Consider the following 26,219-nt stretch of genomic DNA (forward strand, 5'->3'; position numbering starts at 1 on the left):
GAAAGATCTGAACTTTTTTAACAAGAATCAGACGGTTGTGTCCAGAAGATCAGGTCTGAGTCTGTCTAAGACCTTGTGCTGCTCCTGGTCAGCAGAGGGCTCGAAGCCATCTGTTCCTGACTGCTGATGCTTTCCTTTAACATCTTTAACAAGGACTCGTTTATTCATGAAAAACAGGAGACTTGATTCAAAAACAGAAGAAACAGCGCACAGTAAAGTTACATGTAATAACATGTTTAATGTTCAAACACAGGCATAGTGTGACGCACTTAAACATGAGGAAGTTAAACATTCTTCTGTTGATGGCTGATCACTGAGGCATCACAGAAACTGATGGAGTTGATAGAACAGAACAGGAAGTGAGATATTTTAATTTTCTTGACATAAAACAAATTTATTTTATGTCATGACATAAAATAAATCAAATGTATGATCTAAATCAAACCCCTGATGTCTCTTAGCCTTTATACAGCTCTGTTAAATGAGTGTTGTTACCATTGGTGCATCACTGAGATCAGGTGTTCTGAAAACTGAAACTATGCTGCATGCAGCTACTAGTTTTTCTATTTTGGTGCTATAAATGTTCATGGACATGGTTTCCTTGGCTGAAAACACCAAAATCATTAAAATATCTTTTCATGAAAATGATGTAAGACAGAGCAGAGAGCTAATGCTGACTTTAATGCTCAGGACCCACTTCTTCTGATCGGACTGTGTTTGAGGATCTTTAGAAGTTTTTCCTTCTAGTTTCTCCACAAGTTAGCTGATTTAAAACAAACAATCAAACAAAAACCTTGTTCACATGCCATCAAGATAAAACGACAAAAATCCAAACCCTGCTGCAGATCTGGTGTTCTCCATATTAGGCTACGTTCACACTGCAGGCGAAAGCGCATCAAATCTGACTTTTTTGACCCTCTGTGACCCAAATCCATCATGGTGACAGTGTGAACGGCACAAATCTGATATTTTCAAATCCGATCTGGGTCACTTTGGTATGTGGACCTGAATCTGATACATATCTGATGTTTCAGAAAGCTGCTGTTTGATGGTCACGTCACTTTAAATCCGTCTTTTACGTCACTGACACGAGACAGACTCCAATTATCAGCGCTGGAGAAGACATCGTGAACGCTTCCTGACCATCCAGTGAAACTGTTGGGAAGACAACGTTGGAGAAACGTGAACATTTTATTTGTTCTGTATAATCTGCAGATTCTGACAGAAATCTGCAACTATCCTTTGAAGCAGCGCTCCTCTAAAACAGCAATAAGGATCATTATTAGGCCAAATGTAAATAACAAAATAACTTTATAACTTAAAGCTAAAAGTGGGAAACGTAAAGTCTGAAGTCTTTATATTAAGGTCCATCAGTCAAACAATACTGTTGGTCTGGGTCTAAACAGAGCGCGTTGTGTGTGACGTCTTCTTTTGCGCATGCGGCTGCTTTGAGCGTTCACACTAGAGCGCGTTTGCTGTCACATTTTATTTGTAGTGTGAACGAGCAGACAAAACAATCAGATTTGATCAAAAAATCTGAATTGAGCATCAAGACCTGCAGAGTGAACGTAGCCTTAGAGAATGGTGAGCTGCTAAATGTGTTTTATGTGGTAGCATCCAGTGAAACAGCATTTATACAGTCTAGCACTGACTCAGTTCACTAACCAGGTTCAAGGAAATAACTGGAAGATTTCCCAAACAGAGAAATCATGCTGGGATCTTTGTTCCCGCTATGAACTCTAATACAGTACAGATCTACATGTCAGGGGAGAAAATATAAGAAACAAAGATTTCCAATAAAACACATAGAAAATCTGTTTTTCAGGTTCAGATTCATTTTCTGAATCTCCGCAGCGACACGTGGAGGAAGTGGTGGCCCTAAGCAGCAGATACTGTTTGTAGAAGTAACAGAGGAGCAATCAGAAGCAAACTGATTTAAAGGGGGGGGGGGGATTAACAGATGAACTGGAATAAAATAAAAATTAATTGAACTTTGAATTACATAAAGTTACTTCACTGACTAAACCCAAAATACATGTGCACTCAAGTAAACCTGAATCAAAAAAGAAACAAAGTTACTCAGCGATTAGGCAGCTCTTCTGTGAAAGAGTAGGTTAAATATTAGGAGCCACCATCAAAACAACTGGAGTGATGTCACCTGGAGTAAATGCAGATATATTTACATGAACTGAATATACCGTCCATTTCACAGATATCTTTAGTTTGGTTAAAGATTTTGATAAACACAGAAACTGATGAATCTGGAGTACAGAAAGTGGAATATCTAAACAAATGTAATAGCTGACTGTCTAAATTGAGTCTAAATTGATGGAAATAACCCAGAGAAGCTGCTGGAATCACTGAGCTTATAACAAAACAGTATAATGATTCATTTATAGCGCAGTAATACAGGTTTAAAAACAACAGGGACTAAAATGTCAATAATTCATAGTCCTTTTATTATTTAATTAACTTCATATTAGGTGGATTTGTGTGAGCGTGGCCGACTGATGACAATAACAGAGAAGCTGGAGGGAAAAAAGCTTTAAATTAGTTTTTATAGACTCTACACTCAGAAGTCAAAACAAGTGCGATGAATGAAATCCACATGTGCAGCACTGACAATAAGAAAGACCTTTAAAAGTACCAGGAACAAAACAAAAGCATGCAGGAGTTTAACAAACAAACTTGATCTACAAATTCTGTGGATGTTAAAATGCCTGCGTAAACAGAAGTGAATATGATGATGCGATTTTGGATGCTGATCATTTAAAAATGCTGAAACTTGAAAATAATCACAAATCCAACTGAAGACAGGTTTAAGTTCAATATAAAGGTTAATGTTGATAAAACTTTTGTTAAAAAACTGCATAAATAGGCAGGTTTTTGTAAAACGTGGAGGTTATTACACGGGGTTCTAGTGATATGTTCATTTAAGTCTTGTATCCATTAATAAACATTAAATTTGTTTCATATTGTCATGATTTTAGCACTGATCTATTTTAAACTTCAAAAGAAAAATCAAAGTGATTACAGATATATTTTTCCCAACAAAGCCCCCCCCCCCAAAAAGCCCAAACAACAAAAAAAGCCGTCTGTTATTTCTAATACAGATGCTGAAGTTATGAGTTGCAACTAAATGCACAATGCAACCACAGGTTTAACCCTATATAAGCATGTAGGCATATTAGAAGAGAGTGAAGGACAAGTTTTATAGACTTTAATAGACTTTACATGTAATTTCTATCTGATCGTTGTTGAATCAGATATTTGTATTTGATGATTTTGTTTTATTGTGAAATGTCCCACAGAACAAACTGAGGTAAATTACCTTTGTGTTATTCAAACACTCTACAGGTCAGGTTGCGGTGCTGTGGATTTACTGTGCTGGAGTGCAGTACAGTGACTGTAGTGTTCATGGTCAGAGTCAGGTTACATCTTAGGCTTCTTCCACCTGCTGAATTCCACTTTATGTCTGACTGTTCTCATTTTTCTGTTTAGGTGCAGAGGCAAGGTCACCCTCTACAATTTAGGCAACAAAATACAGCTTTTCTTACCTTTATGTTTCTCTGCTTGTGACGTACACAACAATGGTCAAGCTGAGTATTGATTAGAATTAAAATTTAGACTGTAACAAAGTTTCTATTCCCATGTGCTAACATTATTTTATTATTATATTAATGTAGCACAAGGTTCAGTTCGCCTTGTTATAGAGGATTTCAGTTGATGTGCACATGAATGATTTGTGTTTCCTCTGCAGGTGAAGGTAGAAAGTGTGTGTGAGCTGATGTGAATTGAGCAGCATGGATCAGTGTGAGGACAGAGAGGAGGGAGTCCCTCCCTCTAAAAGCACTCTGTGTGGGGAACATGAGAGCCAGACCAAAGCTCAGAGGTGAGATGACCATCTCTAACTGTCCATGACTCTTCTCCATGTCACAGCTCAGCACTCACATCACTGCTCCATCATTATTCACAGGAACCAGCCTGGACCTCCACCCAGCTCTGTGTCCTTACAGAGTGACGCGTCTAAAGGTGATGGTATTAACTTTAAATCAGGCGTGTGTCGTCCTGCAGAGAGGTAATGTGTGTGTAAATGTTGTTGTGTGTTTGTGAATAAATCCTCCATCATGTTTAATGTCAGCTCTGTTTCACACACATGTTCATATGTGCAGCGCTGTGTGTTGGAGTGTTTCCACAAACACAGCAGATACTCAGAGATTATTTTTAGGAAGAGGAGATGTTCTCAAACTCTCTGTCCTGAAACTCTTCACTCAGTCTGATCCCCACTTCCTGCTCCTCAGCAGTGCTGCCATCTTCATCAACCAGGACAGAAATGAACTGAACTGTTGTTTCCTCATCAACTTCTTTCTGTCTGCTGAATCTGTAGTGAATCAAAGTGAAACGTGTGAAAATGCAGCTGTTAATGATCCAGTTTGTTAGATGAACGTGTGAATGTTGCAGTGTGCTGTTAAACAGTAACACAGTAACTGTGACGTGTCCTGATCTGACAGTAGATCATGTTTGTGTTCTTGGTCACATGACACAGGTCAGCTGTTCACACAGAGTTCATCTTTATAGGCTGGACCATTGACTGTAGAAAACATGGACGACGCGACAGGTCCCCAAAAATGAAGCCAAAACGTCTCTATCGCCCCCTGGTGTCTGGCTGCAGTATAGGTTATAAGCCCCGCCTCCTCCATGTTAGCGGATGGGACTGGGGTCAGACTAAAATAAATTAATTCTCCTTAGATAATTTTTTTCCAAAGATTCTTTCTTTTGTTTTCAATAGTTCTCATCACGCTGATTGATGTTCAAGAGGTCTCCTTTCCCATAAGTTTGATTCTAATTCCTACCGCGGTGATGTTAAATTGGGGTGAAACGTCATCATAGCAGCTTTGACTGACAGTCACGGAGAAACTTGCGTATCTCTGTTCGCGAATAGCAGATAGAGCGTAGGCTCTGAGAGGAGGGCCAGCGTTTACGCTACGAAAACACGACCGAGTGTTTTAACCTGACAGCCTGAGGTGTTCTTCAGTAAACTGGACTACCCGACAGAAGGACCCGAGGCCCCGCTGCACTTTTTCGGTAAGTTAAACGTGTTTGTAAGCTACTCCGTAACTACCGTCCTTAGCTAGCTCCTGAGACCTAGCTAGCTAAGATGTCAGGGTTTGTTTAGCTAATCTGTGCAGGTGAATGAATTTACTAAAGAAATCAAGAGAAACGCTCCGGGCTGCTCAGTCACTAATTACTGTTACTGTACTTTTATTACAAGTATTATACTGTAAATACAACAGGCTGCACCCTGCTGCAGCTCCTGTGCAGAGCTGAATATTAAATATGTGCAAACAACAGCATGTTTTCAGTCTCTTGCCACATCTGTAAAGACAGTAACAATTTATTTTTTAAAAGCTTGTACTTCAGTAACTCCTCATTAATCAGGAACTATGGATTAAAGTACTGTAGTGTACTGTAATACTGAAAAAATGTAAGAGAAGAACTTCAGATCCTGAGTGTGTGAGGACAGAAGAATCAGCTTTATTTCAATATTGAGGGATAAAATTTATATCTGAGTTTAATGGTTCTGTTGTCTTTGTGATTACAGGAGCTGCCCTCAGATTCAGACCTCAGCCCCATCGAGTGACAGCAGACAGATCATCCAACATGTTCACATGTTAACTGCAAAATGAACTGATGGAAATAGTACAAAGGTTAGAGTACCACACAATTAACACAATTAAATAAAACCTGATGAAGGTCAAAGGTCGTCACTTGTATGTTGAACTACAAACTTGTCATCTGGAATTTTTTCACTGATTTTTTTTTTTTTTTTTTTTTTTTTTTTTTTTTTTTAACAGTGTGTTATTTACCATGAAGTGATTCAGAGTTATTCATACCAGAGTAACCAGAGAGGATCACACATTTTTAAATATATAACTTTCTACAGGACTGAATATAATATCTTTATGTAAAAGTCTGGAGCCTCTGGGGAGTATCTGAGTATTTATAACATTACACAAAGCAAAGGTCTCATCACAGTGTTGATGAAATGCTGGGTTTATCCATCTCCTGGGGCGGGCCTACGGAGGAGTGCTGAAGATTTCCCTGTGGGGGAGCTGCTGGTGAAGATCACGAGTCCTTCTTGATCACTGCCATGAGCTTCAGTCTTCCTGGTGTTTCTTAAATGATGCCTCTTACAGCGGGTCAACAGAACTTCTGGCACAGGACAGCTGTGATGAAAGAAAGGGAAGAAGTTTGTCCAAACCTCTGGACCCAGGAAACCCAGCTTGGTCCTGATGGTCTCCCTCACTAGTTTCTCTCCAGGGTGAATGTAGCTGTTGATATAATATGGACTCTATTATTAAATGAAAAGAACAAATTAGACTACACTACTGAAACGTTCTGCTGATGTTTTTAAAGTCTCCATGATACCAGGCTGTAGAGATTTAAACAGTTTTAGATCCATTACACTCACAGTCTTATGTTAAAATCTCAAAGGACAGCATTATATTTTTGATATTAACAGTAACTCTGGGCCTCTGTAGAGTGTGCAGCTGATCTCGTCGCTGTCTAAAAATGGATAAAAAAAAACATAAGTGTTGAAGACTATTAAGAGTAGCAGGTGTGTAGCATCGCTAACTAGCTAGCAACAAGCCTCCAACACAGTGCGTATGCTAGCGGCTAATCTAGCTAACGAATTAACAACAGAGTGATTTTAGAACTATAAGATGATGAGCTGTGTGTCTTTTTTATAACAGTGACATGGTTGTATTTACCTTAATTAAACGAGTCGTCAGTCGTGGTAAACCAGCAAAAAAACTCGAGCAGCCTACGTCCAGCGGGTGTGTGGGCGGGAGCGTTACACAGTCGCTCCACCTCAAGTCACTACTGCGCAGACTCTGGCTCCAAATTTGCAAGATGGCAGCCTCCACAAGCGGGTATTTTGGCTTCATTTTTGCACAATGGTAGGAGGCGGGGTCGCGTCGTCCATGTTTTCTACAGTCAATGGGCTGGACCAGTTTGGAATAATACTGGGAGTAATGGTTCTTATATGGAGCTTTTCTCCTCTGAGCACTTTGATACTCGCCTCATTCACACATGGAAAGCAGTGCAAATAAATGCAAACACGGTTTTCCTGCACTCATCTTTTATCAGGATGATGTCAGTGTGAGCTGTTGTATGAAAAAAACAAGTATGAAAAAAGTGTTTCACAGTTTTACTTTGAAAAACAAACAAACTGTGCTGCAGGTGAACAGTTTGATGGTTGGAATGAACAAACAGACAGACTCAGCAGCGCACAGACGTCCCAGCTTCATATATCGTTGTTAAACTTAACGTAGGAATCACAAACATTCAGAGATGAACTTACACACTTGGCTTTATACGTACTTTGAGTTGAAACGTACTTGATCTGTGAATGATGACGTTTCACAAGTACACACAAGTACATTTACTGAGAAACTGCCTTTGAAACAAAGTTCAGTTAGAAAAACACTGAAGTCATTCAGGGAATTATGATCTTTGTGTTTTTACAGAGTTTAAAACACAACAAAGAAGTGTCAGTGATCAGGATAACAGTGGAAGGACTCTGGAGGATCATTTGTATTATTGATCATTTTGATCTCTGACAGAGAAACTACAAATACAGATGCAACAAGGGAAGCAGCAAAAGTGACTGAACACAGCTTTTAGAGGCTAAATTCACATTTCAATCATCAAAGTGTGTGTGTGTGTGTGTGTGTGTGTGTGTGTGTGTGTGTGTGTGTGTGTGTGTGTCCATGGTTCCTCCACAGAGTGGAGCAGCAGAGCTCAGAGGTTCCCAGTGGTCAGTCTGCCCAGCAGCATCAAACACAGCTGGACTCCATATTTATGGTCTGTACATGTACAACAACTACTTTTATTATTATTAATAATACATTTATTTATAGGTCCCTTTCAGAACACCAAGGACTCTGTGGACTAAATGTCCAAAAGAAAACAAACTTTGAAATCAGACGGTGCAAATGTGATCACAGGCAATGTTCCCTCTAAGCTGCACGTGTGCAATTGTGCACTGCTGGCACGTCTCTGTGCACAGAAAATCTGCATTGCACACAAAAAAAATCCACCTGAATTGAAATTAAAGTAAATACGTTAATAATTCTGTTTTGCAGTGTTAGTCAGTGACTGGCTGCTCCCGTATGGGATTACAACGATGCCACCTCATCCCATAGTCCAGCCAATGATGTGATTCACATTCGTATATACGCAGCTAATCAATGTGGTTGACAGGCTCTGACAGCGTCCTTATGTGCGACACCGGTGTTTTAGCAAAGCGGCTGATGTGGAGTGAAGCCACGTTAATGACAACGTGTACAACCATTGGACATGTGAGCAGGACAGACGGAACAACTGACGGGAAAAGTGTGGACTTTATACCAGTTTTTAAATTGTGTTGATCGGCCACGTAAAACCAGAGTTATGATAAAAATATCTGCAATGTTTGTTTTTCTTCCTGAATACTGTCGTTGTTTATATTTACTGCAGGAAGAAACGGTAAAAACTGTGTTTTATAAGGAAAGCACTCTCCGCCTGTGAGCAAAGATGAAACCAAAACACCCCCCAGCCTTTCCTATTGGTGGAAAAATGTACCATGTCGACCAATCAAAACATGATATGGCAACATGGCATTTAGTTGTTTAGGACGGGGGAAGTTTTAGGAGTGATGGCGTGTTTGAGATGTGAGAGATTTGAGAAGTTTAGCACAAATCTTGTGTAGTCAGTGTGTAGTTAGTGTGTAGTTAGTGTGTAGTGTGGTCAATAGTGTTGTTGTGTGTCAGAACAATGAGGCGACTGCTGAGTGTTACAGGTGTTACAGCAGTGATACATCTGCTGCTGTCAGGCCTGCAGGTATCAGACTGTTGTTCTCCTTCATCTCATAGTGGACAGAAATTATTTTTGGAGTGGCACAAATAATTTGTGTGGCATCAGATTTGATGCAGAACAGCTGATTGTTCTGTAAATAGTTTGAAATGTTTATTTAAAAAAAACGCCTTGGCTGCATTTTTAGGTAAACAGCTGCACAAACTGGGGTGGCTGTAGCTCAGGTGGCAGAGCAGGTCAGCCACTAAACAGAAGGTCGGTGGTTCGATCCCAGGCTGCCTCTTGGCTGCATGCCACATATCCTTGGGCATGATACTAACCCCATGTTTGCCTACTGGTGGTGGTCAGAGGGCCCGGTGGCGCCAGTGTCCGGCAGCCTCGCCTCTGTCAGTGCGCCAGAGAAGCTGTGGCTACAATGTAGCTGCCATCACCAGTGTGTGTGAATGGGTGAATGACTGAATGTAGTGTAAAGCACTTTGGGGTCCTTAGGGACTGAGTAAAGCGCTATACAAATGCAGGCCATTTACTTTGTTTTACCTTTTTGAAGAAGTAACTACATAATTAATTGTCCAGCACTGGTCATTATTTACTGTATTTTGCATCCAGAGTTACAGACTCTCTCCCAGACCACAGACTCATAATACAAGTCAGAGCTTAATAATAAATAAAAAAAAAATAAAGTTGTGTTTTCAAAATTGGAGTTCAAGTTATTTTTACTTCCAATAGTGTTAACATGCTACACAAGTCATGAACAAGATTGTTTTAAATTTTCATTGTTAGTGGGCTAAAGCAGTTAATTAAAAGTAATCTAACATAAATGCTGTAATTTGATTACTTTAATAAACATGTAACTTGGATGGATTCGATGCTGGCGTGACCACAGTGCACACGTCTGCAGTTGCTCACAGTGGTCCAAGGGACGCTCAGGGAGTTTGTGTGTTCAGACACATGAAACATTAGAGGGAACATTGATCACAGGGAAATGTTTTAAACATCGAGGCTTTAAACAGAAACCAAAGTGAAACAGTTTGTAGTTGAGATCAGTGAGAATGAAGCTGAATAACTGTTTCTACAATAACTTTGAGCAATAAATGACAAATATGATGGAAATTAGGAGCATTAACACTTACTAATGATGTGAGTTGACACTCGGCTATATTGAGACGACCACATTAGGTGGTCCTCAACTGTAATGGAAACCAGTGGATCCAGTCCAGTCGTGGCGACCTGTTGTGAGTCGATCTGAGCAGCTACTAATGGAAACGGAGCCATAGATGAGTTTGTGCTTAATAACAATGAATCACAGCATTTTTACATTACTGTTAAAATCTCATGTTGTTTGTTAAAGTGTTGTTAAAGATGGTGACAGATGTACCCTTAGGCCCCTCCTCCATTCAGAGATGGTCTTTCCCTTTTCACATAAATGGCCTCCTTGATTCCGCCCTCAAACCAGCGTTCACATTTCCTCAGGACCTTCTTGATGTTGTGTAGACTGAAGTTCAGAGTGGTGGTTCATTCATAAAGTATTCTGTTCCAGCTGCTGGAGGACAACATCATCACTTTTGTGAAGAACGAGCTGAAGAAGATCCAGAAGGCTCTGAATCCAAATAAGCCCCAGTGCTTGGAGTTTCAGAGGGAGGATGATGAGCAGAGGAGCAGCAGAGAGGCATTTGTGAAGATCACAGTGGACTTCCTGAGGAGAATGAAGCAGGAGGAGCTGGCTGACCGTCTGCAGAGACGTAAGAGGATTTATCTAAAGATTTAAGCTGCTGGATAAATGAGACACTTGTGACACCAGTGTGTTCAGTCATTTCTCAGTGGGTCAGAAATTGTCATCAGCATTTTGAAAAGTAGGATTTTTAAAGTTGTATTTTTATTATTATTATTCAGAACTTCCAGCTGCTGTTTGTCACCGTAACCTTAAATCCACCCTGAAGAAGAAGTTCCAGTGTGTGTTTGAGGGCATCGCTAAAGCAGGAAACCCAACCCTTCTGAATCAGATCTACACAGAGCTCTACATCACAGAGGGAGGGACTGCAGAGGTCAATGATGAACATGAGGTCAGACAGATTGAAACAGCATCCAGGAAACCACACAGACCAGAAACAACAATCAGACAAGAAGACATCTTTAAAGCCTCACCTGGAAGAGATGAACCAATCAGAACAGTGCTGACAAAGGGAGTGGCTGGCATTGGGAAAACAGTCTTAACACAGAAATACAGCCTGGACTGGGCTGAAGACAAAGCCAACCAGGACATCCAGTTCATGTTTCCATTCACTTTCAGAGAGCTGAATGTGCTGAAAGAGGAAAAGTTCAGCTTGGTGGAACTTGTTCATCACTTCTTTACTGAAACCAAAGAAGCAGGAATCTGCAGCTTTGAAGACTTCCAGGTTGTGTTCATCTTTGATGGTCTGGATGAGTGTCGACTTCCTCTGGACTTCCACAAAACTACAATCCTAACTGACCCTAGAAAGTCCACCTCAGTGGATGTGCTGCTGATAAACCTCATCAAGGGGAAACTGCTTCCCACTGCTCACCTCTGGATAACCACACGACCTGCAGCAGCCAATCAGATCCCTCCTGGGTTTGTTGACATGGTGACAGAGGTCAGAGGGTTCACTGACCCACAGAAGGAGGAGTACTTCAGGAAGAGATTCAGAGATGAGGAGCAGGCCAGCAGGATCATCTCCCACATCAAGACATCACGAAGCCTCCACATCATGTGCCACATCCCAGTCTTCTGCTGGATCACTGCTACAGTTCTGGAGGATGTCCTGAAAACCAGCGAGGGAGGACAGCTGCCCAAGACCCTGACTGAGATGTACATCCACTTCCTGGTGGTTCAGGCCAAAGTGAAGAAGGTCAAGTATGATGGAGGAGCTGAGACAGATCCACACTGGAGTCCAGAGAGCAGGAAGATGATGGAGTCTCTGGGAAAACTGGCTTTTGATCAGCTGCAGAAAGGAAACCTGATCTTCTATGAATCAGACCTGACAGAGTGTGGCATCGATATCAGAGCAGCCTCAGTGTACTCAGGAGTGTTCACACAGATCTTTAAAGAGGAGAGAGGACTGTACCAGGACAAGGTGTTCTGCTTCATCCATCTGAGTGTTCAGGAGTTTCTGGCTGCTCTTCATGTCCATCTGACCTTCATCAACTCTGGAATCAATCTGCTGGAAGAACAACAAACAACCTCCATGATGTTTAAACCATCTTTCCATCAGAGTGCTGTGAACAAGGCCTTACAGAGTCCAAATGGACACCTGGACTTGTTCCTCCGCTTCCTCCTGGGTCTTTCACTGCAGACCACTCAGACTCTCTTACGAGGTCTGCTGACACAGACAGGAAGTAGCTCACAGACCAATCAGGAAACAGTCCAGCACATCAAGAAGAAGCTCAGTGAGAATCTGTCTGCAGAGAAAAGCATCAATCTGATCCACTGTCTGAATGAACTGAATGATCGTTCTCTAGTGGAGGAGATCCAACAGCACAGGACTTCAGGAAGTCTCTCCACAGGTAAACTGTCTCCTGCTCAGTGCTCAGCTCTGACCTTCATCTTACTGTCATCAGAAGAAGATCTGGATGAGTTTGACTTCAAGAAATACTCTACTTCAGAGGAGGCTCTTCTGAGAATGCTGCCAGTGGTCAAAGCCTCCAACAAAGCTCTGTAAGTAAACATGTTGTCATCGCTTCATTGTTAAAATCATGGGAAATAAATCAGAAATGCTGAGTTCAAAGAGCACTGTAACATTTTTTTTTAAATAGTGAATTAAATGATCATCAGTCACTCAGTAAATATATGGTAGTTTTAATGTTTCACTCCAGCATTTCTAAAACACACTTTGTTCTGTAACTCTTATCAAAGGACAATCCAGACCCAGCCTATAAGAACATGAGCTCTGATGCTTCAGCCCCTCTGAAGGTTTATTATCCTCAGCTTGTTCACTTGTCTCCAACTCCAGGAGTTTGGTTGTTTATTCTAAAGCACAAACTTCACCTGCCAGACTTCACCTACATCTTTTTCTGATGTTCATAATTTAAGTTCAAGTTTGTATCTCACTTTCAGTGCACGCTCTCCCTTTTTAAATATAAATCTCTGCTGTGCTGTCATGTTTTCATCCCGTATGGAGGGAGATCTTCGGTTTTCATTACTGAAATTGCCTCTAAGGTCATGTTTCTTGTCAGTAACCATATGTGTAACTGTAAGGCTTCCATAACCAGTGTTCCCACATAATTACAGTGGGTTCACTCTGGGTCCTCTACAGTTTCCTCCCACTGTCCACAGACATGCAGTTAGCTTACCTGGTGATCTAAACTTCATGCAGGTGTGAGTGAGAGTGGTTGTCTGTACATCTGTGGGCTTAGTGGAAGAGACTGGATGGATCTCTGCTTTGTCTTTGATATATCCTGACAGCAAACATTCTCCATGAAGTCTGCATTTCAGCTCATCTCTTTTATACGCACCTTTAACATGAAGAGTTTTATACAGCTAGTGTTTAAAATCCAGTGTTCCTCACAATACACAGGTAATGAGCATAATGATTATTGAATTAGTAAAATTTTCTAAATATAATTGTTTTAGTTAGTATTGTATGATAGTGTACACAGAATTATTAGCTCAGTAGGTAGAGTGGTCGCCCCATGATCATAAGGTCAGGGGTCGAATCCACCAAATAGTTACCTTGTGGTACCCTGAGCAAGGTGACCATCACTGTCACGGTTCTGGGTCAGTTTCTACCCAGTATTTTGAGTTTATAATGTTTTGGTTTAATTTTCCATCACAGATTGTTTTCTTGTCTTCTTGTTGTGTTGATGATGGACGATTATGATGTTTATTATTAGAGTTCATGTTTCTGTTTATTTGTGTTTAGGATTTGTTCTTCGGTTGTGTCTGCTTAGTATAGTCTAGTTCCATGTGTCATTTTCTGTCTGTCTCTCAATGTCGAGTCTGCGTCTTAGTGTGATGGTTTCTTGTTCCTGTTTTATTGTGAAGGTCTGCGTCTCATGTGAGTGTGTTCAGTTTTACCTCGTCTCGTTAATGACTCCCAGCTGTGTCTCCCACCTGTGTGTAATCTCCCTGTGATCGAGGTACCAATCATGTGCACTGGATTGGTAGCACTCATAGTCTCATAGGTTTAAAATAAATTTTAAAAAAAGGTTCAACATATAAACAAATTTAATTTTATCACATATATTGTTTGTTTGTTTTTTGTCTTTGTTTTTTCCTTTTCTCTCTCAGACTGAGCAGCTGTAACGTCTCAGAGAAGGCTGTGAAAATTTGTTGTCAGTGGTCAGCTCCCAGTCCTGTAGTCTGAGAGAGCTAGACCTGAGTACCAACAGCCTGAAGGCTTCAGCAGTAAAGCTTCTGTCTTCTGCAGTGGAGAGTCCACACGCCAAACTGAATGTTCTGAGGTCAGATCAATTTGTATTCTGTTTAGTTCTGTTTGTTTATGTGTTTGATGTTTGTTTCTGTTTATGTCTTTATCCAGTTATCCTTGTTTCATAGCATTTTTATTCATTTCCAAGTTCAAGTGAAGTTTTACTAACCTGCTCAGCACAAGACAATAAGCTATTGCACCCTGATTACACTTTAACAACAATCTTTATTCATGTTTTTATCTTCAGACTTAAAATCTGTGAACTCTCAGAGGAAAACTGTGAAGCTCTGTCCTCAGTTCTCAGCTCGCAGTCCTCTAATCTGACAGAGCTGGACCTGAGTATCAGAAAACTGCAGGATTCAGGAGTGATTCTGTCTGTTGGACTACAACGTTTAAAATGTAAACTGAATACTCTGAGGTCAGATCAGAAAACATTTTGTTTTTAGAATTATTAATTAAAGTTTATCCATATGATGTGTTTCTTAGTATATTTATGTTTCCTTTGAAAATAGAAAGTCAAGATTTAATGTTGTGAAATGTATTAACAAACTCTACATGAGTATTTGTTGTATAGACTGTCTTTTATTTTTCAGACTGAGTGGCTGTAACCTGTCAGAGAGAAGCTGTGAAGCTCTGTCCTCAGTCCTCAGCTCCCAGTCCTCCAGTCTGAGAGAGCTGGACCTGAGTAACTCTGACCTGCTGGATTCAGGAGTGAAGCTTCTGTCTGCTGGACTAAAGAGTTCACAGTGTGCAGTGGAAACTCTCAGGTCAGGATTCAAACTTTTACACAGATAATCATTTGAAATGTGATTTATTTTATTGTATAAACAGGTAACTTTTATACAGCTGTCAAGTGAACTTTTATTCACATTTGAGTGGATAATTGGACTCTGAATTACTAAAAGTTGTTATAGTCATGTCTTTGTTTATTAAAAAAAAATACTTCATGTACTGCCTAATTTAAAGATTTAGTCTCCTTTGGGCCAATAATATATATATTTGATTTCTTTGTGAATGAAATTAGGAGGATATTGGCGACTACTGATTGGTTCGCTGTTTGTTTTTTATTCACAGTACTTACTTAATTTTAAAGGCTTATTTCTCAAAATGAGATGTTTATCTTTTCTTCTACAACACTTGGAGCCACCAAATCTTCTTGCTTGATTTATTCATTACAGTTTGATTTAAAGAATATTAGACTCGTAACATAATAAATATATTTATTTCACTTCTTCTTGAGAGAAAGAAAGGGATGACTGGGTGAGCTCCAGTGGTTCATCCCAGCAGAGAGAGCGGCACAGTGGGCTGCAAATGATCACAGTAGTAATGGCCATAGTTTGATAAAACAGGCCGTCTTACCCTGTAGATAATACAGGGTTCTGGTGCCGATGTGGAAGAGGGGACTCGCCCGGTACTAACTACCTACTACTACTACCTCATCCAGATGTCTTCCTCACTAACCCTGATAAGAAGTAACTGCAGTAGCCTTATCACTGGAAGTCCAGGCTTTTCTAAGGCCCACGTCAGCCAAGTGGAAGCTAAATTGGCTAGTCTTTTAGCATCAATTCATATGTAAATTAGGTTGTTACTTGAGGAGTGGGGGAGTGGGGGTGTGTGAATGATTGCTGATTTCTAACTACCAACTGCCTCTTTGTTAGTGTGTGGGGGTGGGGAGCTGCTAAAAGCTGTGAACTTCCTTTCCTGTTGAGGTCAATGAAATTGTCCTCTTGCGGGGTCTACTAGGCTGCTGCTCAGCAAACCTGTGAAACCCACAGTATAACCCTAACCCTGCAGTATATAGCAAGTAAACCTGACAAGTTTGGGATCAAGTTTTGGGTGGCTAACTGCCAACTGCCTCTTTGTTAGTGTGTGGGGGTGGGGAGCTGCTAAAAGCTGTGAACTTCCTTTCCTGTTGAGGTCAATGAAATTGTCCTCTTGCGGGGTTCTACTAGGCTGCTGCTCAGCAAACCTGTGAAACCCACAGTATAACCCTAACCCTGCAGTATATAGCAAGTAAACCTGACAAGTTTGGGATCAAGTTTTGGGTGGCTAACTGCCAACTGCCTCTTTGTTAGTGTGTGGGGGTGGGGAGCTGCTAAAAGCTGTGAACTTCCTTTCCTGTTGAGGTCAATGAAATTGTCCTCTTGCGGGGTTTACTAGGCTGCTGCTCAGCAAACCTGTGAAACCCACAGTATAACCCTAACCCTGCAGTATATAGCAAGTAAACCTGACAAGTTTGGGATCAAGTTTTGGGTGGCTTGCGACCTAAAATCCAAGTACATTTGCAATGTCTTCCCATATCTTGGCAAGGGAGGTACATTTGCAAGAGAGTTGGCTCACTCTCATATGGCTGGGAAGAAGGCAAGAAAAGAACAGTTGCTTTGGACACAACCCTCCACACCTTTTTTGTTTGTTGTTTTTTTTGTACTGTTTTTATCAATAAATCTCAGCAACAAAGGAAATACACCCATGTGTGTTGATTTCTCCCTAAGATGGCAAACAGAAACACAAGTTTCCTTGTGGGTTAGGGTTAGGCTAACCCTAACCCTAGGGTTAGGCTAACCCCTAACCCCTAACCCTAACGGCCTCAGCACCACCTTATTTACATAACAAAAGCAGCAGTTCACAGTTCAGTCCAGGATATTAGCTAAAAGATTACCAGCCATTTGGCTGGTTGGTGGGTTTTAAACGTAGAAAAGCCAAATGGCTGCTCTCTGGGAGTTCCTGTGTTATAGGTCAAATCAGTTTCACCTGTTAAAGGTAGCTCCACTATTAATGGTGTCACTTGTTATTTCTGGGATGAGTTAGTAGCCTGAACAGCTGCTTAAAGGAAAGGTTATTTTATTATATCATTATTTAATTATTAAGTCCGGGGGAACCTGCAAGAGCTGTTTGCACAAAGAATAATACTCAGACTTTAGGTTTTATCGTTTTACACGGTTTAAAAATGAATTTCCACCATTGTATTGCAGAAATTGTTATTGAGCTAATACTGATGTAGTTGTTATCTTAGGTAAGGAGAGATTGGAGGAAGAATGAGCACAGTCAGGCCTAAAGATGCTCTTAATAATAATAATGGATTGAATTTAAATAGTGCTTTTCGAGACCCTCAAAGTCCCAATTCCACTATTCATTCACTCTCACACACTGGTGGAGGCAGCTACAGTTGTAGCCACAGCTGCCCTGGGACAGACTGACAGAAGCGAGGCTGCCATATTGCGCCATCGGCCCCTCTGGTCATCACCAGTAAGCGGTAGGTGAAGTGTCTTGCCCAAGGACAAAACGACCAAAGCAGAGAGAGCTGGCTCATCAAACAGACAAGCTCATCTTGTAACCTACTGGTTCGCTGGTCAGCACACCAGCTGACTAGCGAACCGGCTATCTAGCACACTGGCTAAATAGCACACTGGCTAACTAGCACACCAGCTAACTAGCAGTCCAGCTAACGGCAGCCACAAGCTGAAGCACGATTAAATGTAGTGGAGATATCAGGGATGACACTGGTGTGTCCGATTCACTCTTTAGCACTCCGGTCACTCCGGTGTGTCAGCCAGAACACCACTGAAGGCCAAATGATCCCAGCGTGTGGAATAAGGAGCTTAAGGTTCGGATTGAGGCACTTTATTCTTTCACTGATTGATTCTTGTGGCTGTGATCACGTGTGTAGTTTCTTAGAAAAAGGAAGTACACAATACAAATACATGACAAATAAGATGAATAGATAAGTTACATATCCAGTTATATGTATGTACATATATGTACATACATAAGTGTAGCTAACATAACCATATATAAGGACAAAGATCACAGTACTATAATGCAGTAATGTTAAACACAAAGGTGTATATCTACATAAATCTATCTTATCAGTGATCAGGGTACTGTAGTATACTTCTACTACATAAACTATACAAACTAAACGACATTAGTGTGACTGTAAGTTACCATCAGTACAGACGAACTGATGGTAGTTGGACAAAATAAAGACTTTGCAATTATTGTGAAGGGCTTCCGGTTAAACTAAGATCAGCTGATTACCTCATAACAAATTGTTTGCTATAGAACGCAGCTCCCACTCTTCATTAATATCATGTACTGTAACTTACCCAGCCACGCCCAGTAGTCTCCAGAGAGACCAACAGCAGGTTCATGTTGTAACACTGTGGCTTTCGTAGTCTTTCCTTTTTCTACAGCTCATGTATTCTTCTTGTGATGGTGTGTCTTGAGGGAGGCTTGTACATGCCGTCATTTGTTAATCCTAAGAACGTTCCTCAGACCGACTTCTTCAACAATACTAATCAGCCTGCAGTTTGTAGCTACTCACTTCACTGTGGCGTTTGTTAGCTTGTCTTTCTTTGGTTTATCTAGACTCCTCCCACAAGCTGATCCTGCGTAGTCTGCCCAAGCCTCCCAGCCTCCCAAACTGTTTGTTTGGGTGGTTTGTTTGCTGCCATCAACAGCGTGTAATGCATTTAAGTGATACTTCAGACATGAAGTACTCCGACAATAAAAAACTCAACTTTGCTTAAAAATAATTTAGTTGTATCAACACTGCCCTCTGGAATAATTAGACTTTGGTGACAAACTGATGTGATCTCCATGTTTCCTTTGTTGGACTGTGGGCGAGTGTCAGAACTGAATGTACTGAGTAACATGTAGAGTTTAATATGTGTCAGTTCCAGTTTTAGAGCTCTAAAGTGCAGCTATCATGTTAGGAATATGTTAGGAATAGACAGGAACACTGAGCACACTGAGGTCAAATCTTTATTTTACCACTCGCTGCATTGTTGATGTTCATGAATTCAGCAGGTTCATGATTGTCTGCAGCATTAATCTCATATTTCCATTAAAAGTGTTGAATTTGACTGTTTGATGTTCTTTATGATCTCTGGCACCAGTTCATCTGTAGGCTGAGCTCAGTCCATCCATTTAGTGAAATGATGTTTAAAGGTCTCCTTGTTCTGTGAGCGTGCACAGATCCTGAAGCAGAAAGCCTGGGTTACAGAGAAATGATCATCACTGTGATGATGCTCATCATCTCTGACTGGGATTTGAGGTTTTGTCAAAGCAGCAAAGACAAAGAAAGCCTGGCTATGTTGGACTGGGTGTGGAAGCATCTCCCAGCTTGAGTTCAGGAGACAGACACCCTCTCTACTTTGAAGATCAGCTTCAAACTTTCCTTTTTGATAAAGCTTATAGTTAGAGCTGGATCAGGTGACCCTGAACCACCCCTTAGTTATGCTGCCATAGAGATGGATAACAGACGGATTGTTGTTTTGTGTGTCTGCAGCCTGTCAGGCTGTCTAATCACAGAGGAAGGCTGTACTTCTCTGGCCTCAGCTCTGAGCTCCAACCCCTCCCATCTGAGAGAGCTGGACCTGAGCTACAATCATCCAGGTAACTTAGGAATGAAGCTGCTGTCGGCTGGACTGAAGGATCCAGGTTGGAGACTGGACACTCTCAGGTATGGAGAGAATGTCTGATAGAGGAGGAAGAGCTGGAAACATTTCCTGTGTCTGTCACTCACTTCCTGTTTGTTTCCTGCAGATGACACATGAACAATCACACATGCAGGAATATTTTCAGGGACAGACACACTAGTCTAGCTGGATAGTACATGGATATTTATGTAGGGGTCTCCAAGGAGTCTGTTTGCAGGAACATTAATGATAAGTGATAAGTCATGTTGAGAGTTTCATTAAAAGTAGACCTACAGTTAGGTCCATAAATATTTGGACAGAGACAACATTTTGTAACTTAAGATACACTTTATTAGGTCACAGGTGTACCTGAGATAGTGGCCACTGTGTACCTAATAAAGTGTCAGCCATGTGTAACACAGTAAGGGGAATTGTTGAAAAGAATATATCAATGGGCCAATAGGCTCGACTATAGGAGCACAGGGGTGTGTTTAAATGAGACACAGAGACAAGAATGTAACTCAAAAGAACCAGCCAACTTTAGTGAAATAAACCATAAGGTTGACAAGCACAGGTTAAAGACACTTTACAATGGTAGAAAGGAAACTTACAAAATTTAAAAGAAAAGTAAAACACACAAACTACTAAAGCAATGACTTGGTCAAGTGTTACTTTTGGGTTTCAATGTTCGGGTTTCAATGTTCGGGTGCTAGTAACCTGACTCCTTAACTCTTATAGAAACAGATTACACAAATCCAATGTACATTCAAATGAAAATCTCACACTCTTTTCACATGTGGAGAATGTTCTACACAACAGCTCATTATTTAAAGTCCCAAATAAAAAATGTCCAAGGGGTAAAGTCCAAAAAATTCCCAGGGTGTGAAAGAAAATAGGGGTGAGAGAATGCCAGTCAGTAGTCTTATGTATAACCAGCTGTGCGTGAAAGTGTGAGTGATACAGTCCTACCACACCGCAAGGTGCAGCATATCATCAAGTGGAAAAGAAGCGAATCTCAGTCTCTCTAAGTCCAGGTGGGAAGGCTCGCCATCTATTTCACTGGAGGAATCCACCTCAGGAACAATTCAGCATACAAAAAAAACCTGACCTGTCAACAGACAGGGTCAGAAGAGCAATTCAAATATTAATTATGCTGTTCTAGCTATAATTCACAATTCAGGATCTTGTTGAAGTCACATTCAACATCAATTTGCAATAAAAATACTCAAATTTGCAAAAATAAAACATTTCTCTTACACAAACTATGCATTAAACCAAGTAAAGTCAGTGCATATGCATATATGTCAAACATGCGACAATTATTAATCAAACAATTGAGATTAATTCAGTTCCTCAACAATAAAATGTGAAACAGACGTGAACTAACTGAGACATACAACATGTGCTCACCGATCTCAGTGCATCACGGCCAAAGACAATGGCATGGTGTCTCTCGGTTGGAAAATGCGGGGCTCTAATTAACGTAACAGGACAAGTTGTATTTCTCTTTAATAACCGTAATACGACGTGAAGGAAAATAAACATAAGTTGCGCTTCAAGTGTTACCTTACTTCTGGAAGCAGATTGAGATGAACTTTCAGCCAGTTGATAGCAACCAGAGCTAACAAAGGCTAACAGTTTAGCTCCACGCGGTACTTTCTAAAGTCACCAGGAAACTTCAACATTTGCCTGTTTACTCACTGTTGCTACTTTTAACATGAAAGGTAGCTGACAACCAGTGAACTTATGTGCAGCACAGTTGGTTGCAACTTATATCTAATACTTTTTCCAGCTCAAAAGCTTCAGTCTCTCTTTTCTCCTGCCAGCATGTGACTACCTCCACACATAGCAGCAAACACAGAGCATGTGGGTGGGACATACAGCGGCAGGCTGCTCTCCCATTGGTCAAAGCATACTGGGACCTGTGCATTTTAATTGGTTGAGCAGGATGTCCATCTCTCCTCATATCAGTCCTTAAAGTGGTACCCTCATTGTATGCAGTGTTGCCAACTTAGCGACTTTGTCGCTATATTTAGCGAGTTTTCAGACCCCCTTTCACGCTAAAAAATACGTGAAAGACATTACAAAAAACAATAATTGCTAAAAGAAATTTAATTTGTAGTTCTAAATAAATTCTAAATGCATTTAGGACGTTTTTTGCTCACTTTATGTCTCGTCCACGATGTTATTTCTCTCTCCAGCAGCATAGGTTACAATTACATTAGCATGACCAATTATGCAAATTTGGCGATGACGTCATTTAGCGACTTCTGGCGACTTTTAGGACAACCAATAGCGATTTTCCTTACTGAGGAGTTGGCAACACTGATTGTATGTGGGTTACACCTGTGTATGTTTCCCATGCTGTATGTCCACAGTCACAGTGACAGTCAGTGACACTGACAGAAGGATGAAACAAGGCTGTGAATCATTTCAGTCTGTGTGTGTGACAAAGAGCCAGACAGGAGCAGCTAACATTTGGAAATGGAAGCTTATTGGAAACTCTTCATTCACGGCTGAATTCACAATAGATTTGTTCTTAAGTGCACATTTAGCAGCTAATGCTAATACTGTTTTCCCTTTGCTTTCTACAACTTGAGCAGCTATTGCTAAGTAGGCCACTTTGCTCTGCTAAGGGTTTGTGTGACCATGATGGAAAATCTGATAATCTAATGCTGCTAAGCTAATGCTGTTTATGGGCTCTGTTAGAATCAATATTTCATTCTCATTCTGTTGTTTGAGAACAATATTAACGTTTCACATCATTATAACACAAGAGAAAAGGGTATTAGGGTTAGCTACTAATGCTTATTCACCTCAAATTAGCTTTAGCTGCTAATGGGAGCCAACTTAGAATAAAGCCTTCACATCATTATAATGCAAGGGAAAAGAGTCACTTATGGTAGCCTATTTAGCATTAACGTCACATCATTATAACACAAGAGAAAAGGGTATTAGCATTAGCTACTAGTGCTTATTCACCTCGAATTACCTTTAGCTGCTAATGGCAGCCTACTTAGCATTAACTCCTCACTAATATAATGCTAATTTACATCAAATTAGCATTAGCTGCTCATATTGTTATAAGGAAAGAGAAAAGGGTATTAGCATTAGCTGCTAATAATTATTCACCCCTAATTAGAATAAGCCGCTAAAAGCAGCCTACTTAGCATTAACTCCTCACTTCGTTGTTACCCAACGGAAAAGAGTATTAGTATTAGCTACTATCATTTTTAATAAGTAAGAGACAATGGTGTTAGCAGTATTAGCAGTAGCGCATAATGCAAATTCACGTCAACGTAGTATTAGTTAATAAGGGCAGTCTACTTAGCATTAACTGCTCACTAATATAATGCTAATTCACATCAAATTAGCATTAGCTGCTCAAGTTGTTATAAGGAAAGAGAAAATGGTATTAGCATTAGCTGCTAATAATTATTCACCCCTAATTAGAGTTAGCCCCTAATGGCAGCCTACTTAGCATTAACACCTGACATTGTTATAATGCAGGGGAAAAGAGTTACCATTATCGGATAATGCTAATTCACATCAAATTAGCATTAGTTAATAACGGTAGACTTCGTATCATTAGCTGCTGTCATTCTTATAAAGCAAACAGTATGAGCATTAGCTGTTAATCCTCTTTCATCTAAAATTAGAATTAGCCACTAATGGCGTATTGTTAAAAAGTAAGAAAAAACATTGTTAGCATAAGCGGATAATGCTAATTTACCTCAAATTAGTATTGGCTAATAACGGCACCTACTTAGCATTAGCTGGTCACATTGTTATAAGGCAAGAAAATTTCTATTTACCTAAAATTAGCATTAGCGACAAATGGCAATCTACTCAACATTGCCTCCTCACTAATACAATGCTAATTCACAGCAAATTAGCATTAGCTGCAAACATCAGCCTACTAAGCACTGGCTGCTCGCATTATTAAAAGGGAAGGGAAAAGTGTTAGCATTATCGGGTAATGCTAACTCGCATCAAATAGTTATTATCAGTAACACACATCAAATTGTTAAAATGTAAGAAAAAACATTGTTAGCATTAGCGGATAAAATAGCATTAGCTAATAACGGCAACCTACTTAGCATTAGCTGCTCACATTGTTAGAAATCAAGAGAATATGGTATTAGCATTAGTTGCCAATGCTTATTCACCTAAAATTAGCATTAGCCACTAATGGTAGCCTATTTAGCATAAACTTCTTAATGCTAAATGAAGATAATTAATGCTAAATAGGCTTAACTGAAATGAAAGTAATGTTAGCATTAGCTGCTGATATTGTTAAAAGGTAAGATAAAACATTGCTAGCAGCAGCGGATAATGCTAACACACATAATAATTAGCATTACCTAATAATGGCAGCCTTCTTAGCATTAGCTGCTTATATTGTTATAATGCAAGGGAAAAGAGTTGGCAAAAACATTGTTAGCATTAGTGGATAATGCTAATTCACCTAAATTAGCATTAGCTAATGATGGCTACGTACCTAGCATTAGCTACTGATATTGATTTAAAACAAGAAAATATGGTATTAGCATTAGCTTTTAATGCATTTTCATCTAAAATTAGAATTAGCCATTAATGGCGTCCTATTTAGCATTAGCTCTTCACATCGCAGGGGCAAAGTTAAAATTGAATAAAAAACGTGTTCACATTAGCTACTCGTATTGTTAAAAAGTAAGAAAAAACAATGTTAGCATAAGCAGATAATGCTAATTCACCTCAAATTAGTATTAGTTATAACGGCAACCTACTTAGCATTAGCTGGTCACATTGTTATAAAGTAAGAAAATATGGTATTAGCATTAGCTGCCAATTCCTATTCACCTAAAATTAGCATTACCTGCTAATGGCAGTCTACTTAGCATTAACCCCTCACTAATGTAATGCTAATTCACATCAAATTATCTTTACCTTTAGCATTAGCTGCTAGCATCAGCCTACCTAGCACTAGCTGCTCACATTGTTAAAAGGGAAGAGAAAATGATATTAGCATTAGCTGGTAATAATTATTCACTCCTAATTAGAATTAGTTGCTAATGGCAGCATACTTAGCATTAACTCCTCACATTGTTATAATGCAAATGAGGCTAACTTGCATTAAATTAGACTGCTGTTATTAGCTAATGCTATTTAGAAGTAGCTGCTCACATTGTTATAAAGCAAAGGAAAATGATATGAGCATTAGGTTCTAATGCGTATTTGCCTTAAATTAGACGTAGGTGCTAATGGCGGCCTACTTAGCATTAGCAGCTCAGATGTTGTAATGCTAGGAAAAAGAGTGTTAGCATTCGCCGTTCACACTGTTATAAAGTTAAGGGAAATAGTGTTAGCATCAGCTACTCACATTGTTAAAAAGTAAGTGTTAGCATTAGTGCATAATCCTAATTCACATCAAAGTAGCATTAGTTACTAACGGCAGCCTTTTTAGCATTAGCAGATAATGTTGACCTTGGCCCACTGGAAAAGTTAAGAACTAAAGATTTAGGAGTGTTTCTCGATAGCTCTTTCTCATTTGAGAAACAAATAAATTCTGTTATTAAAACCAGCTGTAAGGTTTATATTGTTAAATGTCATTTATGCTTAGAAATATTTACTCATATATGTTTAAAGTTGTATAATCGATTGCATGATGATAGAGGTTTGATCCTTGGTAGTCTGTAAAGATTGTGTGTGCCTTCCAGAGTGCTCTGGCATGCACACACCACTTGGGGCCATGAGAGAGGTCGTACCCTCTCTTACTGATTTATGGTGTAGGACAGGGGTCTCAAACTCAATTTAGCTGGGGGCCGCTGCAGGCAGAGTCTGGGTGAGGCTGCGCCGCATTAGGTTTTCCACAAGAAAGGCATTGTCAACAAATTCCAATCTTCTCAAATCTCTTTATTTTTATTTTTTAACACAAAATATGAAAAATAAAGAAACAAATTAAGAATTAATAAGAAAATAAATCAATCTGTAATACATAAATAAAATAATAATAAGATATTTTTAGTCAGTGAACTTATGTGTTTTTTTCAGTCTTCTATATCTGCTGTATTTAGATTGAAATGTCTGTTTTAACAGTTCTATAACCTTCTTCTGAACATGAATGGAACACTGTTCTTCTGAACATGGCTTCTCTTGCCTACTCCTTGCTGCTAGAGACCTGGCAGCGTTTCCTCTCGCATAGCCGAGCCAGATTTGGCCTGAGGGAGGAAGCAGTTGCGACCCTCAGTATGTCTTGAAGATGATCATCTGTAAGTCTGGACCTGTACTTGGACTTATTGAAGTTCAAAGTGGAGAAGAGCTTTTCGCACAAGTATGTGCTACCAAAAAGGCACATGGTCCGCTTGAACATTCGGGAAAGCCGAGGGAAACTAGGGCTCAATTCTCTCAAAAATTGTCCAAGCTTGTCTGCTTTTCCACTCACCTCCCTGAACTTTGCTTTGAGTTCAGAGTTGCACTGCAGCTCAATGAGCTCCATTTGAAGCACATCAAAGGAGAAGGGGTCCGCAAAAATTTGAAAGGTGGCTCTGTGTGTCTTGAAGTCAGCAAATCTGTGATC

General features: G+C 40.0%; 1 protein-coding gene and 1 long non-coding RNA gene across 9 annotated transcripts in view; one reads left to right on the top strand and one right to left on the bottom strand.

Moving 5' to 3' along the window:
• LOC146490513 (protein NLRC3-like) overlaps positions 1-26,219 on the top strand; it is a 241,437-nt gene that overhangs the window by 117,953 nt on the left and 97,265 nt on the right. For 2 of the 8 annotated variants that reach the window (XM_085153041.1, XM_085153040.1), the window contains 4 exons: positions 3,761-3,892; positions 3,977-4,078; positions 7,791-7,869; positions 10,397-10,598. In XM_085153041.1, the coding sequence (XP_085009167.1) occupies positions 3,804-3,892; positions 3,977-4,078; positions 7,791-7,869; positions 10,397-10,598 (472 nt within the window). In that variant the 5' untranslated portion in view covers positions 3,761-3,803. Of the gene's footprint in view, positions 1-3,760; positions 3,893-3,976; positions 4,079-7,790; positions 7,870-10,396; positions 10,599-10,749; positions 12,530-14,833; positions 15,008-19,530; positions 19,705-26,219 lie in introns of all 8 variants that reach the window. The other 6 variants (XM_085153049.1, XM_085153051.1, XM_085153044.1 and 3 more) reach the window with 6 other exon arrangements.
• Positions 20,440-25,081, bottom strand: LOC146490517 (uncharacterized). Its single transcript, XR_014872712.1, has 2 exons — positions 21,071-25,081; positions 20,440-20,768 (listed from the first exon to the last, which is right to left on the bottom strand). It is a non-coding gene; the product is annotated as an uncharacterized LOC146490517 (long non-coding RNA).

The sequence above is a fragment of the Neolamprologus multifasciatus genome, unplaced genomic scaffold, assembly GCF_963576455.1.
Source record: "Neolamprologus multifasciatus unplaced genomic scaffold, fNeoMul1.2 chr03_unloc_1, whole genome shotgun sequence".
NCBI classification, from domain to species: Eukaryota; Metazoa; Chordata; class Actinopteri; order Cichliformes; family Cichlidae; genus Neolamprologus; species Neolamprologus multifasciatus.